The sequence below is a fragment of the Rhincodon typus genome, chromosome 3 (assembly GCF_021869965.1).
Source record: "Rhincodon typus isolate 14 chromosome 3, sRhiTyp1.1, whole genome shotgun sequence".
NCBI lineage: Eukaryota > Metazoa > Chordata > Chondrichthyes > Orectolobiformes > Rhincodontidae > Rhincodon > Rhincodon typus.
In genome coordinates, this window is record NC_063334.1 from 66,247,302 (window position 1) to 66,263,670 (window position 16,369).

At 39.2% G+C, this 16,369-nt stretch overlaps 1 protein-coding gene across 1 annotated transcript; it reads right to left on the reverse strand.

Moving 5' to 3' along the window:
- LOC109938875 (putative histone-lysine N-methyltransferase PRDM6) lies at positions 1 to 16,065 on the reverse strand. Its single transcript, XM_020537173.2, has 4 exons — positions 15,903 to 16,065; positions 14,807 to 15,303; positions 8,726 to 9,030; positions 1 to 33 (listed from the first exon to the last, which is right to left on the reverse strand). The coding sequence occupies exons 2-4, from the start codon at positions 15,285 to 15,287 to the stop codon at positions 1 to 3; spliced, it is 819 nt and encodes a 272-aa protein (XP_020392762.2). The 5' UTR covers positions 15,288 to 15,303; positions 15,903 to 16,065.
- Positions 16,066 to 16,369: the final 304 nt, after the last annotated feature.

A 16,369-nucleotide genomic window follows, 5' to 3' on the forward strand; every position in this document is an offset into this window, starting at 1 on the left:
TCAATCGATAAAAGCAAAGTAGTTTGTGCTCTGCTGAAAAAAAATGTAAGATGAAAACTTTTAACAAAGTGTCTTAGATTCTATCTATAACTGCTGATGCTTAAAACTCTCAATGTAACAGTTAAAAATGCGGATTTACTTTGCAAGTAATAACATTAAACATCAGCAAAAGTGATATAATAGCAATATATTCAAAGGCACAGTCATTTATGGATCCTATGCTGTAATTTTCTTCAATTAATATACTCAAGTGTACCGCAGTTCATATTGTTTACTAATACTACTTTTAACAATGATAAATGTATTACCAAAATGAGGAAACTACAGCACACATGAAGAAATTTACAAAACAGAAAACATACTAACAAGGAATTCTGCTCTTCTGTTGTAAGACATGCTCTAACAAATCTCACATGAGATTCTTGCGCTAATTACTAGAGAAGACAGCTGAAGTATTTTCTCATTGTCTTCCTCACAGCTTTTATCTTGTTTGGGTTACTTTTTCTCAGTTGAGCTGCAAGGTAGGCTGATGAATCCCATCTACCCATTACTACAGGTGGGCAACCTGCATGAACATCTCTGTTGAGTGGCCCAGCATTCAGAGACAGCATAGACATCCCTGTTTTCAAAAACTGATATGATTGAAGCCCAAATCCAAATCTTCTGACTCAGAGGCAGGATTGCTATCACTCTAACACCATTTGAATATAAGTACCCAACAAGATATCTTCTTTGTATTTCAATCACATATTCAAGTCTCCATTACTTGGAGTAGCAGAGTGGGATTCAAATCCATCATTTCCTGCCTCAACAGTGAGAATGGTAACACATAACAAAGTGCTTATCCCGTAAAATATTTACAAATAATCAGCATTAGCTGTATAGGTAATCTTAGTAGATAATCTAGGGCCAAAATGCCTTAGAATCTCTTGACCTCGCTCAAAATTCTGAGAGACAGAAGCCCAATTGGACCAGGGTGGCACTGGGGGTTTCAGGAATTTCTCAGCACAAAAATATCTTTGTTCAAACCACATTTCTGCAAGTCCTGGAGGTCTTGTGACACAATGGGTGATCCCTACCCCTGAGCTAGATCTCCAAGTTTAATTCATACTCCAGGACTTGATAACCAAGGATGGTGTGTTCACAACAGGTTGACTATCAATTTGTAAATCTTTCCAACATGCCCTAATGGCAGACATTAAGAGCAATGGCGATTTCTTACCAGACATACGATGGAAAGAAAATTGGAACTTCTACCATCACTATTCACAGCTGCAGACCGCAGTCTACATTTCCAAAGTAACTCCAACTCTTTCGGTGACCAGTTTACCCACTTGAGGATCAGATTGGTACAACAAAATAGGGTTCAACAAAATAAATTCTATTAAGTTTCTCAAACATTATTTTTTCTTATCAAATCCATTCAGGTTGGCTTTGCTTAACTCATATTACTTAAAAATAAATAAGAATCTGGCTGTCATGGTACTCATGGAATCCCAATAGCATTTTAATTTGTTCACAAGTAGGCATTATACCATCAGGTAAAGTTGTTGAAAAGGCATCAAGGTAATCGAAATTATATGAAAAAAAGCCTTCTTTCTGAGGCTAAAACAGCAATTGTCTAAGCCTCTGCTGTGACCACATCTCCACTGATACGGTCTATAAAACCATAGACTCCTCACCACCTGTAGCCTACATTGCTGCTGGTACTTTGGTGCCAGGTTTGGACTCTGGTACACCCACTCTTTGTTTTCTTCTGCTGGCTACCTGCTCAAAATAGGTTGACTGGCAAAGTTCAACTGAAGCCCAATGTTTAAAATCTGCTGCACATCAAACTCAAGCTCAAAGGGTTCCTACCAAGAGTTAAAACATTTCACAATTTGCTCATACTCACTGCAGACTAATTAGTCTACAATTACCAAGTTTATACTTCTCTCTAAGTTTAATAGGCATGTTACATTGGTGACACTCCAGTGTAATTTGCTTTTTTTTTTCCTGAGGCTTAAAAAATAGCAGCTCAAGTCTCCAGTATTTCCTCTCTGACTTGCTTCAGTTTTGTAACCAGTTATGTTTTTGCCTTAATGTCTGTTGCTGAGATCAAGTCTCGCTCCAGACTGACTCCCCAGTGTATTGTAGTTCTAAGCGAGTGTGGCATTGTGAGAAATATTTTGCACTGAACAAAGACACCATCCTCTCTGTCTGTTTCTTGAGTTTGCATGGATGTGAAACATTCATCGCAATGTTTAAAGAAGAACAATGAGATCACTTGGTTTCCTGGAAAGAACTCCTGCCTCTACCAACATGACCAAAAACAGATAAATTGTTCATTAATCTCGTCGTTGTTTGTGGAATCCTGCAGACTGCCTACTGAATGCTATGTTTGCTTACAGAGCAACAGTCACAGTATTTCAAGATAATTCATTGTGACGTTTCTAAGAGCCATGATAAAGCACTATACAAATGCAAGCATTTTTTCAGCTTTCAACAGCGTTGAACAAAATGTCCAGCAATGTACATACTATCACTTCTCCCCAGACTGCGATAAGTCACCAAGGACCTGAAAGAATTTTGTGGAATATTACTTATTTATTGTAAATAATTTTAAACTATGTTTGAAATGTTATGACACTTGCTAAAGATCTAAATTGTTGCCACAAATAAATTCTTGCAAGTCTATGGGCTTTGGGCCCACGAGGCTATTTTTAATTGACACTTTGTTCCGATAGCTCCCACAATCTTGCATATGCCTGGAAAAGAAATTACAACAGATAATACACCTGTAATTTTGCATATGAAAGATTGAGCTTATCATTATAATTGGGATTCACATACTAAAATGTTATAAACATTAACTCAATTCCCTTTTCATTGAAGAATTTTATATGGGCAATATTATTATCTGTAAGAAATACAAGCAAGAATAATGGAGGATGAGATACTGCAATAGGTACTCAGTTTGAATCCAGCTCAGACAGGAAAACTGCTCATTTCTGTTAACTGTAATGGTACAACTGTAAGTGAAATGGCTTTGGGCAGTCTCAATCTAGTTTTCAATTGGCATGACTAGACCGAACAAATTTGCATTCAATTCCTCATGAATTGACAATAAGCTTGCCAGTGCCACCCAAAGTGACTGTCATGGGAATGATTGGTGTAGAGCATGGAATGTAACATAGCAATGCACTCTTTTCAGAGTCAGATACATTAAAAAATGTTTTTGTCTTGACTATTTTGAGCTCACAATGCTGTCATCCTAGCTAAAGGACTCGCTCTGATATTTACTTTTAGTAAAAGTATTAATATAGTCTTCTAGAATGTTTTCACAATGTTGCTGAAATAGAATCTAGAAGTAATTTTCCTTACTGTTGGGGCAAAGTAAAGAAGGCTTTATGTTGCATGTGGTCTTCGTAACAAACGGTCTGCAAATGACTTGAATCAATTTTACATACCGCAAAGGCTATGGACCCTGACAACATCCAGCAATGGCACAGATGTTTTTGCACAAATCGAACAGTGCCCCTAGCCAGACTAGTGTAGTACAGCTAAAACACTGGAATCCACAGGTCAGAGTCTTGGAATTCTGTGGTAACCATCTCCTGACTCATCAAAAGCTGTCAGGCACAGATCAGAAGTGTTACAGAATACTCTCCACTTGCCTGGAAAATTGCAGCTTCTAGAACAGTCAAAATGGTTGATACCATCCTGAGCAAAGCAATGTGCTTGATCAGCACCCCATTCACTAAGTTACATATTCACTTCCGCCACATTGTTCACAGTGGCAGCAGTGTGTACTGTATAGAAGATGCACTACAGTAACTCACCAAAGCTCCATCCATGACACCTTCCAAAGCCATGACCTTTACTATCTGGGAAGATAAGGAAGCAGATGCAGAGAAACGCTACCACTAGTAAATTAATTTTGCAGCTGTACAGGACTTTCTTTAGGCCACATCTAAAATACTGCATAAATTCTGGCCCGCTTGCTATAGGAAATATGTTGTTAAACTTGGGAGGGTTCAGAAAAGATTTACAAGGCTGTTGCCAGCATTGGAGGGTTTGTACAATCGGGAAAGGCTGAATAGACTGGGGCTATTTTCCCTGGAGCGTTGGAGGCTGAGGGGTGATCTTATAGAGGTTTATAAAATCATGACAGGTATGGATAGGGTGAATAGCCCAAGGTCTTTTTTTCCCAGGGTAGAGGAGTCCAAAACTAGAGGGCATAGGTTTAAGGTGAGACGGACAAAGTTTAAAGGGACCTAAGGGGCAATTTTTTCACGCAGAGGGTGGTGCATGTTTGGAATGAGCTGCCAGAGGAGGTGGTGGAGGCTGATACAATTACAACATTTAAAAGGCATCTGGATGGGTATATGAATAGGAAGGGTTTAGAGGGATATGGGCCAAATGATGAGAAATGGGACTAGATCAGTTTTGGATATCTGGTCAGCCCGGTCAAGTTGGACAAAAGGATCTGTTTCTGTGTTGTATAACTCTATGACTCGATGACTCATTCCAAGCTCATTTGACATGGAACTAAATCACCGTTCCTTCCCTGGCCCTGGTTAAAAATGGTTTACTCCCTTCCCAGCAGTTTGTAGATATTCCAGCACCAAGTGAGAAAAATAGCTTATAAAGGTGGCTCACCACTGCCTTCGCAAGATCAATTCTGGCAATTATAGATGAGAAACAAATTCTAGCATGCCAGAAATGTCCACATCCCACTAAAAAAATGAAAAAAAAGTGATACAAATGGAAATGATTTTCCACTTCACAACTTCATTTTTCTGTACTTTAATTAGTGCAAAAATACCAAACGTGCAAACTTGCAAATAGCAATTAAAGAACCACCCTTAAAAACTGAACAGCACTAAGAAAACAATCCTGTCTTTTCAACACTACAGTTACGGTGTCAGTTGAGTATTAAGGATACAACAAAGTACAGTAAAAGGAAAGAACTCACAACCTGTTTGGTGCAGCACTTCCACAGTCCATATAAAGTATATCAGTTGCTCATATCTCATAGATTCTAGCTCATTTTGAAGAAAATTATGTAGAAGCATAATGAAATAACACTGATTCATTTTGCAAAGAGATTTCGAAATGGCATGATTGAATTTTTCAGGATTATGGAGATAATTGCAACTTGATTCTGCCAAATAATTCAATAGAAGGGGCGATATTTTTAAAACATTCAATTTACAATGCAAGAAAATACTCACCCAACTTCTCTAGTCTTGTTTGAATTTGTAACTTTGAAACTTTAATAGTACAGGTTAAATAGGTAGCTATATCTGCATCATCAAAGCATGTTAAACAACTAGACTATAAAACATTTCCAGTAAAGGTTAAATGTTTTCTTCTTTGAAAGTAAACTATAGTCAGATGTTAACAGTTAGTAAACCAGTGTCCTTTTATTACATTTATTATCCAAATTATTCATATTAGGCTTGTCAGGGGTCAAAATAATGTTAGACATGTTGAATTTTCACAACTAATGTGAGCAATATATCATTGAATATTATTCCAGATATGCTTTCACATTGGAGAGCCATTGGGGTAGCATCAGTTCCTAGTACTGTAAAGAATAACATGAATGTCTGTCTTGATGGCGATCAGTGACAGCTGAATTCCAGAAAGCACAATGAGATAGATTGTGATGGAGTGGAATAGCTAGTGGCACATCCATTAGTTAGACTAATGATTGCACATTTAGCCCAGATTTATATCAGGATAGAGGGCATCCCCACTGCTTCAAAAATGCTGAAAGAAGTCACACATTGTAATTTCTACCTCCTGAGCTGACATCTCTCATTGCTTCAGGGCTGGGTATGGGTCGGGCTGTAATTCATACACATGTGTCCACTTAAATAACCGACTGCCTCCACTGATTTGGGATTCTGGAGTCATTGGGGTCTGAAACCTTGAGTGTTGAGAGCCAACCAGGTAACAGCAGACCTGCAGTCAATTAATTTCTTTTAGATAGCTCGTGTACCCCTTTGGAGAAGTAAGGTACCCCTGCAGATATGCTCCCATGATCTTTAAAGGATGGGTATCAGACATCCAAGAAGGGGTGGGCAGGACCCCTTGAAGACTATTAACTGTGGAGAAACTTGGGTGGAAATGATTCATTATTCCTTTGGATTGTCCAACTTGTGAACAAGTATCAATCTGTCAAGGAGTGTAAAGCTGGGCCGTGGGGTCTATGTGTAAGTGCAGACTAACGTGGTATGATAAATGAAGTTGGAGGCAGCTTTATGTTCTCTCCTTTCGAATCTGCTTCCAGGACATCTTTCATGGAGGTAAGGCGCCTTTGGTTGAGTAAAGATTCCCTTTGGATTCGTGATGAAGCATGTTCATGTGTAAAAGGTTCATACATTCATTGTGACTAGCAAAGTTTTAAAAAAAACTGTCCCAAAGATGTGTGGAGTTAAAATCGTGCTATGCATTTCAGTGACTGGCCATATAAACCATAACAAGATTTGTGCTGTACGACTGATTTCACAAACTATCATTTTCACAATGTTGGACGGCTCTGACAGCTTATTGAATGGAAATGTTTGTTAACATAAGTTATGAAGCACTTGAGTGAAAAGTCAATTTACATAAAGGAAGAGTTAAACCAATTTCAATGTTTGGCTGTTTTTTTTGTATCAATGATATTGTGTTCTTTTCAATAGTGACTGGTAACCTTGTTTTCTGTCAAGGTGCATCCTGATTGGTGCCTATACCTGATAACAGTTGAGTTGGCATGGTGATGTAAGGGCAAAGGTAAGTGGCAGGGTGTTATGATTTAGCACAAATGCTATAAAAGGCTATGGAGACAATTTTGCATATAGCTGAGAAAAGCCCATGGAGATGAGTAGACTGCCGTAGCAGGTATGATAACCTGTAGTGTTTGCTAAATGGCCACAGTGTGACACCACGGGATATAAGGACATAGACAAGATGGATAGATTAGCATAGCAATATGACAGGCCAGTTGGGATTGGCACACTAGCAAAGGTTGGTATGAATGGGACACAGGCAGTAAGGGATAAGAGCAGGATGGAGGTTTACTGTTTTAATCTTTATTTTTAAACGTTGAATACAGTGTCAGAGTCTCCAGGCAGGCTTTACGCACCGGTCATTTTCGGAACTGGCAAGCTCTTAGCCTCTTCCTGAATGCCCAGTCTGAATCCCAGCCCAGTAACCCCTCACTCCAATTGGACTGAAATCTAAAGTGTGGGCAGCCATTTTTCATGAATTTCTCGTGAATAGGCACCCTCGACTCAGGAATGCAAATTGGAGCCTTAGTGTTTCAATTTTTGTTGCCCACAAAATCACTGGAAGTGCAAGCTGGTAGCAATGAAGCAATGGTAACAGGGTAATTGGTAGCTTGGTGAACAATAGAACAGATATCATCTTAAACAATGAGATTAAAGGATTAAGAAACAAAATTAGGAAGTACTGAGAAGAAGGGTTTAATAGAGGGGTGAATTCAACGTCAAATCAGGTATGTAAAGAGAAATAAGGAGAGAAAAATGTAAAATAAAACGTAGCAAAGAAAAATTATATTTTCCTTTCTCTTTTTAAAACCTCCTAAATCATTTCACAACCAGAAAGAACTAGGTTCCATGATTATGATTGTTTTCTTTCTGGCCAAGAGGGTTGATAGGCAGTCCTTAGCAATTATACCATCATTAAAAAGTTGATTACACAGATAAGCCACATGCTTAACTTTCTGAGCAATTAATTTGGAAACACAGCCATTTCATGAAAATCATGTGGAGGTTAAGTGTGGGATCCTATTTCAAAAGCATAATGGCAAGCAGCAGAAATGAGCTAGAAACTTGTGGTGATTTCTTCTTTGCTACAAGCTGCTGGCTGACATGAGGGTTAATAAGTGGTACTTCATTCAGATGCTTTTTGTTTACTCAACCTGGGCTACTCTTCATTACGTATTCAACTTGTTGAACATTTCTGCAGTTCTAAGATCTCATGTTAATATTATGGCTCATATGTTAGAACAGTGCTTAATCCAACAAACACATATGTGAAAATATCAGCATTTCTTGCAGTGTCCCATTTAGATGTAGACAATAATTATTAAAATAAGAATTATATTTAAATCAATGCCTGCAAAGATAAAGTAATATCCCAAAAAATCAGTTACAAAAGCACATATTACTCTTTTTAATAGTAGAAAATAGACTGCAAGCAAAGAAGTGTAAAATGCCACAGCCATCACAGTATATGATGAATTGCTCCTAAATGACCAGAACTCGTTGTTGGCAAACTATCTGCTCAGTCTCATGTAAAGATACAAAACATATATTGTAAAGGCCTGTATCACAAGTAGACTGATGTGTTCAATCCGAAAGGACTTAAAGAGGCTCCAAAAATGAGTTTAACTGTGCATTATGTCATTTGATAATTAATTTCTAATATTACTGGAGCAGTGTGATTTCCGTATTCTTAATGTTGTATAATGTGACTTTTACAAGACTTGCTTTTGATATTCTCTTCAAAACATTTGTCATTAAAAGGTCATTCCTGTAGTTAGAGTATAATGTCAAATTCAAGAACACTCAAAATATTTCATGCAAATGATGTTATTGTACATGACGTTTTATCCTATAGCATGGTTGGCCATGTTGTAGCCTTAACATAACATTTACAATGCAGATCAATGCATGAATAGTATAAAATAAGCTGATGTTCAAGTAGTTTAAGGTCAGTTGCTTCTTACCTCCCAGAGGTGACGACTGTTCCTGAGAGCTCCAACTTGTACTTTTTCTCTGGAGATGGCAACTCCCTGGTAAGGCCCAAGCCAGGTCCCCTGTGGGATGCGTTGTGCTGCACAGATGCCATAGCCCAGGCCTGGCACAGTGCTCGTACATAAGCACACTTCCCGTGGCAACTCACGCAGGCCACATGGCACATCAGGTGGAGCTGCTGTTGCACTGCTGCTTGTACCCACAAGGCGACGGAGTGAGTGTAGTGGCCCATGCATTGGGCACTCACCATTCCGATTGTCAGCACACATGTCACAGCCTAAGGACAGAAGGACAATTTAGAGTAGTCAGTGAAGGAAAAACAACTCAGTCTGTATGACAGTGGAAAAGGCATGGGTTAGACCAGAACAGGGTCATAAATTAATCTGGCAGCAAAGGAAGGTTAGACTGAAAGGCAAGAGAGGGAAATAGGTTAAATCAAGTCATAAGTGAAAGGGCAAGTTTGGCTCAGTGGCAACAGGGCTGACATATTTCACTGAATGGCAAAGAAAGGAGAACAGATAGGAAGCAGGTTACTCTAATCACCAACAAAGATGAACTGAGAAAGAAGAGGCATCGATCACTACTGTACTAACAATTGTACTTAGATTTATGCAATGGCGTTCATGTTGAAACCTCTCAAAGTACTCCTCGCAATGAATTACTTTTTTTAATGTAGTAAATGTTGGGTAGAAAGGCAGATCATGAGCAATGGAGCTACAGTGGAACAGATGGAGGTCAGGGAGTAAGCAAGATAACGTGAGTACCAAGGGATTGAAGATGCTTCATTCAATCCTTAGTGGTAATGCAGAGGGACAGGTTAAGCTAGACAGCAAGGAGGAAGGTCAGATTACAATGACTGTTCTGAGAGAGGAGATTGAATTGACTGAGTAGTGAGGAAGATATGAGATTAGAATACGTGCCAACAATAAGGGCTGATGAAAAGTGTTGTGAGGGGAAAGACCCAGACACTCGATTAGTGAAAGGAGACGGCAGGAAACAGCAAATGTCAACTTATCCCTTACTCAGCTTATTGCAATTTACAATAAGAGTTAAAGACTCTATTTATTATACAGACTTCAGCAATTCAGACAGGGGGACAGACATTGGCATTTTTTTTTTGTTAAAGGCAAAAATAGACTGCGTACTTTTGTTTCGGTTTCTTAAAGCGATTTTCTTTTTATATTTAAAAAAAGGTCATATTGCCTTGTATTGTTCACCCAAAGAGAAGGATAAAATCAGATGGAGCGTTACGTCCCATTCACGACTTCAACTAAATATAAACATTAAGAGCATTGCAGCTTTTTTAAGAAAAAGCATTCTCAAATCCTGCCCTAGGTAATTGTTTTAATTGATCATTTACGTATATTTTAGTGTTTACAATTGGAAGCAAAAGCTTTCCTCAGTAACTGCTGTCTATCGCTATACAACAGTTTATACCGTAAGTGTAAAATTCACACTTCTGTAGTGAGATGGTTTAATTTGCATGTTTTCCTGTTTCATTGAGAGCACTTCAGCCTGCAATACTGCACGGTCCAGGTTTGCAGAATGCACACTAACTAACCTCTATGTCCGTACCTAGGAGTTGTTCAGTTAATCCATACAATAGTTTCCTGCTGCCAATCTCGCTCCAACTTATTCTGCATTTTGCATTCTACCTTATTGCAGAGCACTTTAAGTATCACACTTAAGTCTTCAGGTGGGGTGGGGAATGGAATACGGTGGCAGATATCAATGTATTATAGTATTCTAACACGATTTTAGGCGCGGTTTTGATTTGTTTGATTTTGGAAACTTGGGAATATGCTCAGCAGTAAATGCCACGATTCACCGTAATGTGACGGGAAGACATCTTAATCCATTCATTAAAGCAGCAAGAAATGTGTCATAAATGGCTTGGCTATGATAAATGGTTTACCATTATGAATTCAACAACAGTTTCGGACACAAAGAAAGTCAAATTAGCGAGAAATCATTCGGGTTACCCTATTGACCAGAATGGAAGGACACGGCAAATGAATGATTTCCTTATTTATAATAGACAGAGGTTGTTTCTCAATTTAATTAATTTCAAAAACTAGTAACTAGACAAGACTGATGACATACTTTAAATCCAACAGTTCATTTTACTTTAGCAATATAATCTATCCGACATATTTTAATTACCGTAATCCCGATTGAACGAGACTTTGGGTGGGAACGTTTAAAACGAGCTGCCTTGCAAAGACAATATTCTTCAGACAGCGAATTGTGGAGACATTGGGGTATATAACTAGTGCTCTAAATGAGATATAGACATAGGTTTAACAGTTAAAAAGTTCAGGTGACTTTTCTGATCCTGTGAAAAGGGCAGTGATGCAGGGGGATGGCGCGATGCTAAAACAGTGAGCACTGCGGTTAATCCAGTCAGTCTACTGACAACGTAGACCCTTCTGCAACAGAATTTGCCATTCAACCTTGTCTCTGAAGGTTTGCTGCTCTGACTGTAGCTGACTGCGTCTGGTGCATAGAAACTCATTCGTGTGGTGGTGTCGAGCTTTCGAAGCTGTATTATTTTTATGAATGGGAGAAGGACAAGGAGAATAGGACTGGAACCAATCGAAACTGGCGCATATTTCTTCCCTTGTTGCTCTTCAGCTTTTTCACAAAACTGAGCCTCTTTTCTGAGTCCCATGTTTTCCTTCTAACTCAAAGTTTACAGCATTAAAACCACTGGGTTAAGCTAAAGTTTTCCATTAGATTGTTGAGGGCGTTTTTTTTTATTAATGCAACTAAACGGCACACACATACGGTCCTCAGCAAACACACATACCGCATTTTAACTTGCATTGATATAAGATGTCGTAATATTTCCATACAATGCTGACAATAATTTTTGATGTTAAATAAATTATGTCCAACAGCGTCAGATATTTTAAATTATTGTGCGCGTTTAGTTACAATACGAGAGTGGGGAACACTCGGTTGTACACGCTTTTTGAACCCACTATGATTATCTTGTTCTCACACTCCTCTGTCTGAAACTACACAGAAACATTAACAAATCCCAGTTTTGAAATCGAGATTTTAATAGGGCTACCACAGCACTGTTTGTTTCAAGGCAATTCTTGCATCGCATCTCGTAACAACAATCATCCAAAAAAAAATTACAGCCATTCAGAACGGAGGAAATACAAGGACAATTGCTCTGTTTACTTGGTTTATTGTAGTCGAAAAGATTTAAAAGTTCTAATGCTTTGTACACTTGGAGATTTCACCACCCGACCATATGCTGAGGGGAAACAAAATGTTTTCATTGAATTAAAGTCCAGGATTGCAGATTCTTCCTTAAACTTGTTGTTAAACTTTTTAAGGGTCCTCCATTTTTGTCAAGCATTGCTTGGACGCTTCCTTCTAACTTTACAGTGAGACAGGAATAACTTGAACTACTCAAAAAACTGTTCTAATAAGAGACCGTATCCCTTACTTTGTAAAATATGTTTTTATTACTTCCCGTTAGTTTTCATACAAACAGGATTGTTCGGATGAAATATTCCCGCGACCAACTGTAAGTGAATAAAGTAACAGTAAGCAAAGTTCCTTTTATACTTTACGTTTAATCTCTAGCCAACATGATCTGCACCCACAGTTTAACCTCCGTCATCACACTGAAAGCGATATTTTCAAAGAACAATGTCGAACATTCTTACTTATTTGAATTTGTAAACTATTATATATCACACATGCTTTATAGTCAATCGGAGGCAAAAGTGAAATTACACAGAACAAAATACAGATAGCATTTATCTATTAGATAAATGTATTTTCAAATACTCAACATTAGAAAATCATTCGACTACTAATAATTTTGTTCTGCTGTCAATACAAGATTGCATTAACTTGGCAGATTAATATATTTGCAATGCACCCACCCACATATTCATACATGAGGCGAGTGTCTGTGCTCCAAAGCATAAATTCTAAATTGTAAGTCGTTTGATAAGTCCCTATCACAACGATCACAATGCGTTTTATAGAAAAATCTATAAATCAGGTTGGCCACATATTGTATCAATTGTGTAAATAACAACAGGATCATTAATTATTTATGTAAATGTAAAAATTATGCTGTTTAAGATTGCAATGCAACTGGAGAAAACAGTTGCCTTGTGAGTACTTCTTCACTCGGATGTGTCTTGCTGTGCTTTCCTACCAATACTTGGTGTGCTCCTGGTTACACAGAAGACTGGGACTGTACGGTGGGTAGCTGATTGGATTTTACCAGGCTGGCGGAGTTTGTGGGGGGAGGTGGGTGGGTGGGTGGGAAGACAGATAGGATTTTTAGATAAAACTACGGCTAGTCCCTAAGAGACCCAAACAATACCGAGATGATGAATAGCATCTCTGAGGCGATCGATCGGTGCCCTGATACAGTCGATTCGGCCAGCTTTCTCCAGAAAACTAGTGGCAATTAATTGTGTCTTGTCCGCTCATCGCTCATCTTTGTGTGGCAGTTATCGACGGAGATTAGTGCTGATGGACCATTTTATCACGTTAAATAAACATTCACCACCTTTCAACCAAAGGAAATATGGATAATAAAGCTATAGTTAGAGAAGGTAGTCATTCTTGAAATGACCGCTTAGTTTATGAAGAATATGTGCTAATTTGACACCTTTGATCATTCGGGTTACTTTATTTGCAGATGTTGAAAGAATTCAGGAGAGGGAAGTTGGATGACGGTTATCAGTTAATTCTGTAACTCCAGGATCCATCTCAGTCTTACAGTAAAATCTTTCACTGGTTTCTGTTTACCTCAGCATCTATAAGGACCTTGCTCATTCATCCAAGCTGTTGTATATATGAAATGAGTTATCTCAGCTTAGCTGCTGAAAAAAAAATCGATCAAACAGAAAAGTATCTATGGATTCCAGAAAACAAATGTTTGGCTCGAGTCTGTCGATGATGGAATTATACTCCTGCATCCACGTCCCTATCAACTAGTTTAAATGTTTAACTGTTTTGAAGTAAAAAGTTGCAGCGCGAACAATCAGAGCCCTTCACTGTGTGAGATTTTTTTTTAAAAATGTATTTCTGAACCTTAGGGCTGACCTAAAATCATGTTTAGTTTTACACTGTACAGGGTTTTCAAATACCTATTTAAACTATGGCTTTAATTATGATGCTCATTAATCGCAGCTAAAAACAATGTCTTCAACTCTTTGATGTCTTTTTGATTTCTTGTCCTGTGTCTCACCTCTGACTCAGGCATATTCCATGTCAAACTGTGCATTATCGCATTAATATTTGGAAGCAAGCTAAGCACTTGCTTATTTTTGGTTTGCTGGAGGTATGTTAAACTGCCATTATGTTGATTTTTTTTTGAGAATTGGTCTGTACTGTCGGTAAAACAGTTTGGGATAATTTGCCTGAAAATACTTTTTCATAGGACCGTTGGCTGACCGATGTTCTTGCTTTTTTGGTCCTCTTCGCTGGGTTGTAAGGAAACGCGTGAGCACCAGTTTGTACATACGCAAAGATAGCTTCAGGCAGTGCCAATACTAGAGAGCAACTTCTGTCACTTGGCAGTACCTCTTATTGATTCCGAGAAAGGAAATGTTTGATTCGGTTGAGTTTCACGCCAAACCAAAATAAGGCACACATCTTCAGAGTGTCAAGCACTATTGTGTTCCGTCTTTTTAAATGATGGATGTGCGCCGCATGTCTTTCCAATTTCCCTTCAAACCAGTCGCCTTCGATTTCATACTGGGCTGGCTGAGCTGGTGAAAACTTTATATGGGCATTTTGAAAACCAAATCAAAACTTTGTCCGTCAGCGGCTGGGAGACTCAGTGGTGTGGATGCAGGAAATTTGTGACCCGGCTTTTGTCCAATATTATCTAATTGTGCTGGAATATGTCAGGGCGAACTTTCTAATTGAGTGAATCAAATGTTCCACCTTACTTGACAATCTACTTGGTCTATGCTGCAATTTGAAATCTACTTCCTTTGTTAACGTTGTGGGGAGGGACATACGACAGGCGGTATATTGGAAAGTGACAGACATGATTTACTCACGGTTATTGGGGTCTGTTGTGTGGTTGATGACGGGGATGATCTCCATCCTCTGCTGCCCGTACAGGTAATAGTCCAGATCCTCTGTTGTGAAGGAGAATGATGGCGTCCTCTCCGGTCCCGAGGAGCACAGTTCCTTGCCTTGGTTGCCGTTGAGCGCCGAGGACGGATCAGAAACCAGGCGCTGTCCCAGCACCGAGATCTGCGGCACAGAAACCGGGGTCAGGCCGGAGAAAGACAGGGAACACGCTGAAGAAGAGGACGAGGAGGTGGATGAGGACGACGAGGAGGTGAGATGTCCGGAGTGCTGGCGAAGGATCTCGCTTGCCGGGCCAGCTCTATCGAGTGGCTGGAGCTGGCTGGGAATCACTGTCAGGGAGCCGACCTTCAGCTGAGTCTGAGGGAAAAGCTGCTTCCAGTGTTGCATATAGGCAGGGTCGACCTTTAGGAAAGCAGATCCACTGGGCTCGCTGGGTTTCATCATCTCAATAGACTTCCAACTTTAATAATTGCAAAAAAAAATACAATTACTAAGCATATCGTGCACAACACGGACTTTCAGAAGTTATTCTATAGCAGCACACCCTTAGACTTTGTACGCAAGACATAAAATGCAATGTTTATAACAAATATGTTGTTTAACATTCAGACGTTATCTCAGTGGAGGAACAGGTTTTAGCTGAAGCGGTGATAAACTGAAAGTTGTGTTGTATCCAGGTACTGAACTACACTGAGTTTGAATCTATGAACGGCCCGCGTCTACAGTTCAAGTGACAAGTCAAGTAAATTAAGAAATATTGTACAATTCTCTAACACAGCGCACTAAAAGCAACCGGAATCCAAAATGCCATATGACAAAGGGGCATTTTTTGAAAACAAATGTACTTTATTTTACTTCGGTCACTAAGCTACCAGACATCGCGTGAATATCAGGGTGTGACACTATCTTTTCTCGCCAGCTTTTTCTTAGAAGTACGTTATAACGTAACAACTTGGAGAAAACTTGCAGGACCCGTGGATCAACTGCCCAACTTGGAACCGACGTCCTCCTGTGCAATTATAATACACCGCCGTGGGATACCGCTTTGACATGACTTACCTACGAGATGTTATTCCAATCAGCGTCCTGACTGTAAGAACAGAAGCGTCCTGCTTTCTTTAAATCTGTTTCCTCATTTATCCTAAAAGCACGGTTATGGTGTGGGAGTCGCCGTGCGTTAGATTCGAGCCACGGGATTCTGTTCATCTATGAGGTCCCTGTAACGTTTACAGTCTGAATTGGAGCAGGACACGTGGTTTTTTACGACAGCACAGATTTGGCAGTGGACGGGGGAGGGGGAATGTAACGTTGATGAAAACTGGAGAGTAACCACACCCCATTACATACAAACGCCATCCATGTCAACCATATGTTGGCACATTTCCCTAAAGATAACACTTAAACCTAATAGCACAGAAATCACTCCTGGGAATAGCTCAATTTGCATAACTTGTGGCAAATACTTTTTTTAAAAAATCTGGGTTTAATCTATTTCAACAATGTGCATACACAATCTATTGCTTGAA

What these genes read in the sequence shown, in the direction of transcription:
- LOC109938875 (XM_020537173.2), bottom strand. Translation starts at nt 15,287, where the DNA reads ATGATGAAACCCAGCGAGCCCAGTGGATCTGCTTTCCTAAAGGTCGAC. An exon ending in CACAACAGACCCCAATAACC is followed by an intron (nt 9,031 to 14,806) that starts GTGAGTAAATCA and finishes TTCTGTCCTTAG; the next exon opens with GCTGTGACATGTGTGCTGAC. An exon ending in ACAGTCGTCACCTCTGGGAG is followed by an intron (nt 34 to 8,725) that starts GTAAGAAGCAAC and finishes ATTTTTTTTCAG; the next exon opens with CAGAGCACAAACTACTTTGC.